General features: G+C 36.3%; 1 protein-coding gene across 6 annotated transcripts in view; it reads left to right on the forward strand.

Moving 5' to 3' along the window:
- Window positions 1–568: 568 nt before the first annotated feature.
- TMEM156 (transmembrane protein 156) overlaps window positions 569–12,776 on the forward strand; it is a 42,772-nt gene continuing 30,564 nt past the window's right edge. For all 6 annotated transcript variants that reach the window (XM_086406137.1, XM_086406138.1, XM_086406139.1 and 3 more), the window contains exon 1: window positions 569–692. In XM_086406137.1, coding sequence (XP_086262263.1) covers window positions 605–692 — 88 coding nt within the window. In that variant the 5' untranslated portion in view covers window positions 569–604. The remainder of the gene's footprint in view (window positions 693–12,776) is intronic.

A 12,776-nucleotide genomic window follows, 5' to 3' on the forward strand; every position in this document is an offset into this window, starting at 1 on the left:
TGGGCTGCCGTCTATGGGGTCGCACAGAGTTGGACACAACTGAAGCGACTTGGCAGCAGCAGTAGCAGCAGCAGGGAATTCCATGGCAATCCAGTGATTAGAACTCCATACTTTTACTGCCAAGGGTCAGGGAACTAAGAACATGCAAGCTTGTGGCCTGGCAAATAAATAAATAAGGGATTCAATAATCAATAAGTAAATGAATGAATGATGTTTTTACAACTGGACATAATAGACATTCATCATTTCACTTTTGATGAGTATATTTTGGGTTTATATTTACTCACACAGATGGGTAAGCATAGGAAAATAGCTTCAGATTTAGATGAGGACAAACCCCTTTACTTCCTTACATTGTTTCTTCACTCTTTCTTATTTGGAAGACAGTTTGAAAGTGCTTGTTACAAAACAGTCTTCTTAGTGGAAAGTGACTCAAAATGAAGAAGTCTCAGTTCTAGGTCTCCTTTTTACAAAGTCTTACCCAACAGGAAGTGAGCACGAGGTAAACTGCGTAAACTTCAAGTGCTGCAGAGATGAAACATAAACCAGGAAGAATGATGCCATCGGTATACTTGATGGGAACACATGTACCATGTGAAGAGACATGACAAAAACAGCCCTCCTTAAATTACTTTTGGCCATAATGATCATGTTCATTTTAATTTTGCCAGAATATTTCCAGGCACCAAAAGGTGAGTAATTACAATTTACTTTTCCTTTTTTAATTTTCTAAAATTATATTGGTTAATGGTTACAGGAAAGGCCTTATTTTTGGCTACGTGCTGTGAGTGCTGAAGTTCTATGTCTGGAAAGCTAATAAAATGAGATTGTAATTTTAGTTGACTGTTACCTGGTACAGTAATCTTACTTACAGTACTTAGGTATTGTAGCATGCAATAATGAAATGAAAAAAATGAAAAGAAATACTTAAAATCTGTAGTCTCATTTTCAAACATTGAATTTACAATAATTTCACCATATGATTTTGCTCTTTGAAAGTTTCCTTCAAAACAGCTTTAAATATGCCTTCACATCCTGGAATTACTTTATAAATAAAGTAACATTTACTATGTTAAAAATGCTTGCATTCCTTTCCATTACAACTATTTCACACAAATTGCTCACTGTTACTTTTTGAAAAAAAAGTATAAAGACGTTTTTTCAAAATACAGCTAAAATAAGATGGGTAAAAATTTAAGTGGCTATATACCTGTATATATTTGTAACTAGAGAATAATGGGGTAAAATTATCTCTGTTTATATTTCAGAAAATTGTGATATTGCTGAGACCTAGAGTAGGAAAAGAAATAGATGTAAATTTAAACTACTTTTATATGTCAGTAAGATTTGAAAATATATTATCATGATTGTTTGAATGGTAATTGTGCTTCCTAGCATTTTATAAGAAGAAAAATTAAAAAGAAAATGCTGTATTCGGTCATTAAAAAGTTATCATATGAACTGATTAAAATCAGAGAAAACCTTGTATTTGATGACTTTTTACAATGATTATTTATTGTTGTATATACATATACTAAGTGACTTGATGAATATGCTGTTGTTAATTACATTTAATGTCATATTGCAAGGGTTATTTAATATTGCATATACATGATGTGAAGTAGCAGATAATTTCTTTGCTTAATAAACACTGTGAATGTACATTTTGTGAATAATTAAAAATTTGAAATTTCTCTTGGTTTTCTGGCATTATGTTGCTTAGATTAAGCAATCATAGCATATATTTTAATTGATCTGTTAATGACTGGTTAGTGTTTTGTGACAAGTAGCATGTTAAAAAAGCATGTTAAAAATTATTCTTTTGGGGGCAGATGTATTGACAAATAATCTACCATCATTGATAACAACTTTGTACTCTCAGTTTCCTAATTGTTTACAGTAGCTTTTCAATACTACATTTACTGCTTCCTAAAACTTAAAATAGCCATGTCTCTTTCCCTGGTCCAAAAGCAATGTCGAACTTTTCTCCAACTCTTTTTGGAGTGATGGATTTATTTGAGAATTTTGTTTTGAAGGAACTCTCCTTGGGGCCAAAAAACAAAACTATTTGAAAACCACCATTTTGTCCTGATACCGTTTTGTGGTAGCAGGAATTTTGCACATAAGTGAAAAGTTGATTAGGCAAAATGTTTTACACATATGATAGTACAATAATAATGCTTTATATCTTATAATGGCTTATGGATCACCAGGAGCAAATTTATATAGACTCATTTTATACAGTTCTATATTGATTAAACTAAAGATGCACAATTGTTTTGTCTTTTTTATTTGGTGGCAATTTTTAACCACAACAATAGCTCCTTATGAAATGAGTTGACTTGTTAACCAAAGTATTTTGCAAAATAAGCTATTTAGTAAGATTATTTAGATGGTAAGATAAGAATGTTCTGCTGCTGCTGCTAAGTCGCTTCAGTCGTGCCCGACTCTGTGTGACCCCATAGACGGCAGCCCACCAGGCTCCCCCGTCCCTGGGATTCTCCAGGTAAGAACACTGGAGTGGGTTGCCATTTCCTTCTCCAATGCATGAAAGTGAAAGTGAAAGGAAGTCGCTCAGTCGTGTCGGACTCTTTGCAACCCCATGGACTGCAGCCTACCAGGCTCCTCCGTCCGTGGGATTTTCCAGACTAGAGTACTGGAGTGGGGTGCCTCTAGAAGTACTAAAATTACCTTGAGAGTTCTCCTGTAGTCTTATTCTCCCTATCAGTTACTTGTGTCTCTTTTTCATTCTTATGTTCTATTCACTTTAATATCTAAGATAAATATTATAAAATGATTTTTACTTATAAATTATGTACTGATACACTGTCTTTAACATGTCAAATGAATTCAAAAGGAATCTTAATGAGGAATAATGTATTCACAAGGTTTAATAGATTTGATTTCGAAATAATAAGCCCTCTGAAGACCTAAGTTAAAAATAGAGCACTCTGTTTGATCATTTTTCATCAAGAATGTATCTGAGTCTCTGAATAATCATTACTCAGAATATTCAATTATTATAATTACATAGTGTAAGCTATTTAGTCTAACTTCTTTGGAAGGGGAACTTCTTTAATGATATTTGGGACTTGTAATAACTCTGCATTGGTATTCACTGGCAAGAGAGCATATTCTAGCTTTCAGTTTATTGGAAAGACATCTTACACTAAGACATAGTAGTTAATATAATGGGTTCATACTCTTATATTGCATTAGATAACAGAGATACAAAAGGGAGTGGATATATTTTTATTCAGAGCTTCTTGAAATTAAGAAAACTGGGTTGTTCCAAACAAGAGACATTTTATAAACCCACTTTGGGTGGATTTACAGTCTTTAAGAGAAACAGAGCTCTGGTTAACTCATATAAATCTCAGTGATCTTTTATTTATTTGTTCTTTCACTTACAAGTAGTGTCTAACAGTACTAGGAACCCAAGGCTATAAAAACGAAAGGCAATTCTTCCTTCAAAAAGTTTTCAGTCAGGGGAAGGACTGACTGATAAATAATTAAATACAATACTGTAATAATGGAAATAGCAATATAAAAGACACAATGGGAACGTAAAAGTTGCTTCCAGTCCTCTCGGGGGGAGGGCGTTTCTTCATTTTTATTCACAAAACAAAACAACTGTCAGAGTTCTAATGATCAATTAATATTTCTCCTTAGCTACATTAAAAGCACTTTCTAAAAGAAGGAATTGTTACTGATTTTCAAATAAAATGTATTCATACTGACATCTCAGAAACTGCCTTATGACCCAGCAATCCCACTGCTAGGCATACACACTGAGGAAACCAGAAGGGAAAGAGACACGTGTACCCCAATGTTCATTGCAGCACTGTTTATAATAGCCAGGACATGGAAGCAACCTAGATGTCCATCAGCAGATGAATGGATAAGAAAGCTATGGTACATATACACAATGGAGTATTACTCAGCCATTAAAAAGAATACATTTGAATCAGTTCTAATGAGGTGGATGAAACTGGAGCCTATTATACAGAGTGAAGTAAGCCAGAAGGAAAAACATAAATACAGTATACTAACGCATATATATGAAATTTAGAAAGATGGTAACAATAACCTGGTGTACGAGACAGCAAAAGAGACACTGATGTATAGAACAGTCTTATGGACTCTGTGGGAGAGGGAGAGGGTGGGAAGATTTGGGAGAATGGCATTGAAACATGTAAAATATCATGTAAGAAACGAGTTGCCAGTCCAGGTTCGATGCACGATACTGGATGCTTGGGGCTAGTGCACTGGGATGACCCAGAGGGATGGTATGGGGAGGGAGGAGGGAGGAAGGTTCAGGATGGGGAACACATGTATACCTGTGGCGGATTCATTTTGATATTTGGCAAAACTAATACAATTATGTAAAGTTTAAAAATAAAAAAAATAAAAAAAGAAAAAAAAAGAAAGAAACAAACAACAAAAAAAAAGAAACTCTTGAAGCCAGAAATTATAGAGTTATGTGAGTATATTCCAGATTGTGGTGAAGAGGACCAGGAATAGTACAGATGAAAACACCACAGACCTAATTTTATTTGTTGTTTTGACTTCTTCTCTTACTTTTAGGAGTCAAACTCGCATATACTATGTTTATCAGCTTTCACTTCCCTTCCATTTCACACTTCCTGATGGAAATGGCAGTATAGTGAGCAGTGAATTGAAGAAAACAAAGGATAAAAGAAACTTAAATACCTATAAAGGACAGGATAAACCCTGAAGTATATGAGCATATTTTCATATTTTATGTCTTTATTATAAAGACCAGTGTAATCAAGGATAACTGCAATTATTTTGAAAAATTGTTATCCTAGTCCTTAAAAAATATATCCTTATTTTTTTATCGGTTTGCTCATTCAATCAGCAATACCCAATCAGGTTTGGAATATAATCATGACCATTAAAAAAAAGGATAAAAAATACATATTTATGCATACATCAGTTCAGTTCAGTTCAGTCGCTCAGTCGTGTCCGACTCTTTGTGACCCCATGAATCGCATCATGCCAGACCTCCCTGTCCACCACCAACTCCCGGAGTCCACTCAAACCCATGTCCATAGAGTCAGTGATGCCATCCAGTCATCTCATCCTCTGTCATCCCCTTTTCCTCCTGCCTTCAATCCCTCCCAGCATCAGAGTCTTTTCCAATGAGTCAACTCTTCACATGAGGTGGCCAAAGTATTGGAGTTTCAGCTTCAGCATCAGTCCTTCAAATGAACACCCAGGACTCATCTCCTTTAGGATGGACTGGTTGGATCTCCTTGCAGTCCAAGGGACTCTCAAGAGTCTTCTCCAACACCACAGTTCAAAAGCATCAATTCTTCAGTGCTCAGCTTTCTTCACAGTCCAACTCTCATATCCATACATGACCACTGGAAAAACCATAGCCTTGACTAGACGGTCCTTTGTTGGCAAAGTAATGTTTCTGCTTTTTAATATGCTGTCTAGGTTGGTCATAACTTTTCTTCCAAGGAGTAAGCGTCTTTTAATTTCATGACCGCAATCACCATCTGCAGTGATTTTGGAGCCCCCCAAAATAAAGTCTGATACTGCTTCCACTGTTTCCCCATCTACTTCCCATGAAGTGATGGGACCAGATGCCATGATCTTAGTTTTTAAACAGGTACTATCCCTGGAGGAGGGAATCGCAATCCACTCCAGTGTTCTTGCCAGGAGAATCCCATGGACAGAGGAGCCTGGCAGGCTACAGTCCATGGCATCACAAAGAGTCAGACACTACTGAAGCGACTTAGCACAGCACAGCATACAGGTATTATATACCAAATACTTTTTACATATAATAAATTATTTTAGCTTATTAAATACTTCAACTCATTAATGGTGAAGTATTGTTCTCAAGAGAGACTATTTTGAAAATCTTTGGGAAGAAAGAATAAATCTAGATGGATAAATTTACTTTGTTGTAAGATTTTATTTCTTGCTGAATTTTCTGAATCATTATAGTTTTTAAATAGCTACTAATGAACACGGATTCATATATATATGTATCTTAGACGTATATAATGGCAAAAAAAAATAATGCTTTTCACTGCTTGGGCAGAACTGGCTTTATTCTCTCATAGGCTAGGTTACAATACCAACAACCCTTGCTTGGGAAGCTTTCTAACTACTTGTCTCATTCATTTGCCTTTGTAGATAAATGTTCTCTCTGAATATCTTGTATCTGCCACATTAGAAGGCATTCAATGAGTATTTGTGACTAAGTGAAATTTCTGAGTCATATTATAAAGTAAATAAAAAATATTATAAAGAAAATACAAATAAAATGCTTTCTGAAAGGAAGCATTTCTCATCAGGCCCTCACAACCATCTCTTGATTTAGGTAGGCCAGGCATGATTACCCTCATCTTACTTTTTGGGGGGCCACACTACACAGCAGTAAAGAATCTGCCTGCAATGCAGGAGACCTGGGTTCGATCCTTGGGTTGAGAAGATCCCCTGGAGAAGGGAAAGGCTACCCACTCCAGTATTTTGGCCTGGAGAATTCCAGGGACTGTATAGTCCATGGGGTTGCAAAGAGTCGGACATGACTGAGCGACTTTCACTTTCACTTTCACACAGCTTACGGGATCTTAGCTCCCTGACCAGGGATAAAAGCTGAACCACCTGCAGTGGAAGCAGAGTCCTAACCACCATCAGGGGACCCCTTCATCTTACATTTTTGAAACATAAAATTTCACCACAAACCTTGAACTTCAGGGCTGCACAGCCTCTGAAATTTATTTCACAGAATCTTTTACTTAAAAGATATCCATCTCTTTACCTTGAATCATTTTTCTGCTATTTTCCCCCCAGTGGAAAATTCCGTAGTGCGGGATATGATAAAAATGGCAGGTATTTAGAAGAAAGTTTATAGTTTTAAATTCTTTGATATAAGAAAAGTGAGATAAACCCAAGGTAAGTAGAAGGCAGGAAATAATTAAGACAAGAGCAAAAGTCAATGAAATTAAACGATATGAAAGAAAGGATCAATAAAGTCAAAAGTTGGTTCTTTAGAAATTCTAATTAAATGGAAACACTTCTGGAATGATTGATGTTTCAGTTTCTTATGGCTGCTGTACAAATAACCACAAACAGTAGCATCAAACAGCACAAATATATTATCTAGAGTTCTGTAAGTAGAAATCCAGCAGAGGTCTCACTGGGCTAAAATAAAAGTGTTAGTAGGGCTACATTCTTCTCAGAGGCTCTAGGAAAGAATACCTTTGTTTTCTTGTCTTTTCCACCTCCTAAAAGCTGCCGGCTTTCCTTGGCTTGTGGCTTCTTCCCACCTTCAAAGCCAGTGATGGCCTGTTGAGTTTTTCTCACATCTGAATCACATGTATGATTACATTATGCTTACCCAGATAATCCAGGATAATTTCTCTATTTTAAGAACAGTTCATTAGCAACTTGAATTCCATCTTTCGACTCAATTCTTCTTTGCCATGTCATGTAACATATTCACAGGTTCTGGGAATAAGGATGTGGATATCTTAGGGAGGCCATTATTCTGCCTGCTAAAACTGAATAATCAAAAAAGAGAAGGAACAATAACTAACTTAGTAATGAAAAAGAAACATAGAAATTAAAACTATAATGAGATTATTAAGAATAGCTGTAAGTCAATAAATTTAAAACATAAAGACACATTTCTAGAAAAATATAACTTATCAGAACTCACTTGGGAAGAAATGGAAAATCCAAGAATTGTAGAATAATTAAGAAAATTGACCAATGGTTTAATTTTCCCTGAAAAATCACTTGGTTCAGATGTTTTTATACGTAAGTTCTGCCAAACTTTCAAGAAATGAATTGAATAGATAAATATAATTTGTTATAAACCATTTGAAAAAATACAAAAAGGGAAACATTTTCCAATTTATTAAAAATTAAAAAAAATTTATTTATTTATGACTGTGCTGGGACATTGTTGCTGCCTACAGGCTTTCTCTAGTTGCAGCGAGTGGGGGCTACTCTCCGGTTGCAGTGTGTGGGCTGATCATTGTGGTGGTGTCTCTTGTCGTGGAGCACAGTCTCTAGCGCAGGTGGGCTTCAGTAGTTGGCATTCCCAGGCTCTAGAGCACAGGCTCAATAGTTGTGGCACATGGGCTTAGTTGTTCCGTGGCATGTGGGATCCTCCTGGACAAGGGATGGAACCCATGTCTCCTGCATTGGTAGGTGGATTCTTTGCCCCTGAGCCACCAGGGAAGCTCTCCAGTTTATTTTTTTTTTATACATTTATTTATTTATTGTCTGGGCTGGGTCTTTTGTTGCTTGGACTTTCTAGTTGTGGCGAGCAGGGGCTACTCTCTATTTGTGGTGCGCAGGCTTCTCACTGAGGCTGCTTTCTCATTGTGGAGCATGGACTCTAGGGCACTCAGGCTTCTCTGGTTGCAGCATGTGGGTTTGGTAGTTGCGGCTCCCTGGCTCCAGAGCACAGGCTTAATAGCGTGGTGCACTGACTTAGTTGCTCCAAGGCATGTGGGATCATCCTGAATCAGGGATTAAACCTGTGTCTTCTGCATTGGTAGATGGATTCTTTACCACTGAGCCACCAGGGAAGCCCCTCCAATTTATTTTTTAAGGCTAGTGTATCTTAGTATGCAAACCTAACAAAGACAGTACAAAAAAGGAAACTTTACAGCCAATCCCATTTTTAAATATAGATTAAAAACCTTTAAACAAAACATTAAGAATCTGATTGCAGCAATGTATAAAAATGATCAAATTAGATTTATTCCTGGAATGCAAGATTGAGTTAGCATTAGAAAATCTAATAATGTAATGCACTATATTAACTGATTAAAGAAGAAAGCCTATATAATCATCTCAATACTTGTTGAAAGAGCACTCAATTAATATATTCATCAGTCTTTATAATTAAAAACTCAGCAAACTAGGAATAGAAAAGAACGTCCTTAAAGTGAAATGGGATATCTAAAAATGATTATATATCAGTCTCGGTAATGAACATCATAAGTATTCTTCTTAAGATCAGGAGCAAACAAGGATGTCCACTCTCAACACTTCTATTCATTATGGTACTGGAGGTCCTAGTCAGTGCAGTAAGACAAGCAAAAGAAATAAAATGTGTAAGGAGTGAAAAGCAAGGAATAAAGTTGTAATTATTTGCAGTAAATTAACATATTTATGGTCTTCACTAGTGGCTCAGTGGTAAAGAATCCACCTACCAATGCAGGAGACAAGGTTCAATCCCTGAGTCAGGAAGATCCCCTGGAGAAGGAAATGGCAACCCACTCCAGTATTCTTGCCTGGAGAATCCCATGGACAGAGAAGCCTGGGGGGCTAGTCAATGGGGTCACAAAGAGACAGACACGACTTAGCAACTGAGCGCAAGCACAAAGCGTATCTATATAGAAAACTCAAAAGATTTCTAGGAAAAATTAAAATTAATAAGGAAGTTTACAAAGTGATAAGAAATAAAATTTATATTCAAGAGTCAATTGTATATCCATCTACCGCTAACAAACAGAAAACATATTTCTTAAAAAATACTGTTGGCAATAGCAACAAAAATTAAGGTACCTGGGGGAAATCTAGCAAAAGACATATGGGACCTTGATGGTGAAAATTTGGAAACTTTATTAGAAGATATCAAAGAAGACCTATAAAAGTAGAGAGTAAGAAAGGAAGAAAAGAGTGATAGGAGTAACTCAGTATCATATCTTTCTTCTCCAATTGATTTTGAGATTCAAGTCAGAATCACAACTGGGTTTTTCACCAAACTTAATAAGCTGATTCTAAAAATTTATTGGAAAGAACAAAGGATCAAGAATCACTAAGACATTCCCAAAGAAAATGAACAAGGTTAGGGGATTTTTCCTATGAGAAATAAAGATTTCCCTGGGGGCTCAGATGGTAAAGAATCCACCTGCAATGTGGGAGACCTGGATTCCATCCCTGGGTCAGGAAGATCCCCTGGAGAAGGGAATGGCAACCCACTCCCAGTATTCTTGCCTGGAGAATCCCCGTGGACAGAGGAGCCTGGTGGGTCCATGGGGTCGCAAAGAGTTGGACACAACTGAAGGGACTAAGCACACATAAAAGCTTTATAAAGCAAAAGTAATTAAGTCTGTCAGATGTCTTTGCCAAGAAAAGAACAAAATTTGGAACCCGGAAATACAGTCATACATACATACGTGGATATTTGATGGATTATAGAGATGTCATTCAGAGAAGGCAATGGCACCCCACTCCAGTACTCTTGCCTGGAAAATCCCATGGATGGAGGAGCCTGGTGGGCTGCATTCCATGGGGTCGCAAAGAGTCGGACATGACTGTGCAGACTTCACTTTCACTTTTCACTTTTATGAGTTGGAGAAGGAAATGGCAACCCACTCCAGTGTTCTTGCCTGGAGAATCCCAGGGACGGGGAAGCCTGGTGGGCTGCCGTCTATGGGGTCACACAGAGTCGGACAGGACTGAAGTGACTTAGCAGCAGCAGAGATGTCATTACAGATAGTGGGGAAAAGATAGACTATTTAATAATTGCTAGTACAATCGATTATCACATGTGGAAAAAATTAACTTGGTTTCTTACTCCATACTGTCTTAATTCCAGATAGATTAAGAACTTACACATAAAAGGCAGAACTTCAAAACTTTTAGATGAAAATGTGGATGAAAATCTTTTTAAAAGAGAAAGATTTCTTAAACAAGATGCAAAGCACAATTTGTAAAGAAAATGATCATTTTAAAATACTCAAATTAAGAGCTTCCTTTAACTAAAAGACCATAAAGAAAACGAATAAACAAGGTACAAATGATGAGAAGATATCTTGATAAAAATGCAAATAACTTCTTAAAATTGCAAAGAGGAAAGTTTAAAAACCCCTAAACATTAATAAGAAAATGATAATCTACTAGAAAAATAGAAAAAGTAGGAACTTTTAAACCATGATAAGATTCCATTTAACATTCGCCAAATTGTCAAAACTTGAAAAGCTTTGGCCAAGATACGTGTCAATGAGAACCTTTCTACACTGCATGTGGGAAGACAAATTGGTACAACTTCTTGGTATAATGATTTGGCATTTTCTAGTGAAATCCAAGATGAGCATACTGAATACCTGGCAATTCATTCAGTGTGTATGCTAGAGAAACTTCTGTAACTGCGTACTAGGAGATATGTTCATGAATATTCATAGTAGTGTTAGTTAAAAATAAACTTAATTGAGATATAATTTACATATGATAAAATGTGCCACTTTTAAGTGTAAAGTTGAGGTTTGACAAATTTTTACAGCAGTGTAACCACCACCACAATCAAGATATAAACCTTACCAGCATCTCCAAGATGTCCCTCATTCTCCTTTGTAAGAGAACCCTTCTCCCACCATCAATACTGTTTTCCATTTTCTAGAATTTCACATAAAATGGAATCATATTAGTATGTAGTGAATTGAGTCTGGCTGCTTTCCCTTGGCATACAGCATTTGAGATTCTTCCATGTTGTTGTTTGTATCAGCACATTCTTCCTTTTTGTTGCTGTGTAGTATTTCATTATGTGGATATGTCAGGAATTATTTATATATTCACTAGTTGTTGGTTGTTTGCATTGTTTTCAGTCCTTGGCCATTATAAATTTTACAAGTGCCATGAAGCTTCGTATACAGGTGTTTGTGTGGACATATGTTTTTATTTCTCTCTTGTAGATTCCTAGGAGTAGAATTATTGGGTCACATGCTAAGTGTATGGTTAACTTAAAGAACATAAAAATATCTTCCAAAGTGATTGTACTATTTTACATTCCTACCAATAACACATGAGAGTTATGGTTCAAAGCAGTATTATCCAGAACAGCAAAAATAGAAACACCTCAAATGCTCAGTCAGAAGAATATATACATAAATTGTAGTATATTCTTTCAAAGATACCACAAATAATTAGTACAGCAATATGCAGCAACACTACTAGAACACATTAAGCAAAACAAGCGAGTCATAGATGAATACCTACAGTATAGTCCCTATATATGGAGAAGGCAATGGCACCCCACTCCAGTACTCTTGCCTGGAAAATCCCATGAATGGAGGAGCCTGGTGGGCTGCAGTCCATGGGGTCACTAAGAGTCGGACATGACTGAGCGACTTCCCTTTCACTTTTCACTTTCATGCATTGGAGAAGGAAATGGCAACCCACTCCAGTGTTCTTGCCTGGAGAATCCCAGGGACGGGGGAGCCTGGTGGGCTGCCGTCTATGGGGTCGCACAGAGTCGGACATGACTGAATCGACTTAGCAGCAGCAGCAATCCCTATATATGTATATAATTTGCCAATGAAACAATGTTATTTAGGAATATATACATTTTGGGAAGACTCTAAGATGAAGCAAAGGAGTGATAAACACATTTTAATCATGGTCTTTAAACTTTGGAAAACAAGGAGTGTGTAGGGGTGGGATAGGGTACTTCAGAGATGTTGCTAATATTTTGCTTCTTAATCTGTGTAATAGATACATGGGTGTTCATTTATTTTTATTATTCTTTAACTGGAGTAATATATTTTATATTAATATATACTTATATATGATAAATATTTATAATAAAAGTTCAAAAAGAAAATAAAGATAGTTCATGTTTTCATTGCTTTTCTTTAAAAAGAAAAAATAATTGACTTGGCCTTTGTCTTATACTGTAACTTATTTTCCTAATTCTACTTAGTATTCTATATCGTTACCTTGAGGGATTGCAGTCTTAGTACTAGAGTAATTCTGGTATGCATTTTTCTATCTCT

Source organism: Bos grunniens, chromosome 6 (assembly GCF_055505025.1).
Source record: "Bos grunniens cultivar Pamir isolate PY7600 chromosome 6, Bosgru_T2T1.0, whole genome shotgun sequence".
NCBI lineage: Eukaryota > Metazoa > Chordata > Mammalia > Artiodactyla > Bovidae > Bos > Bos grunniens.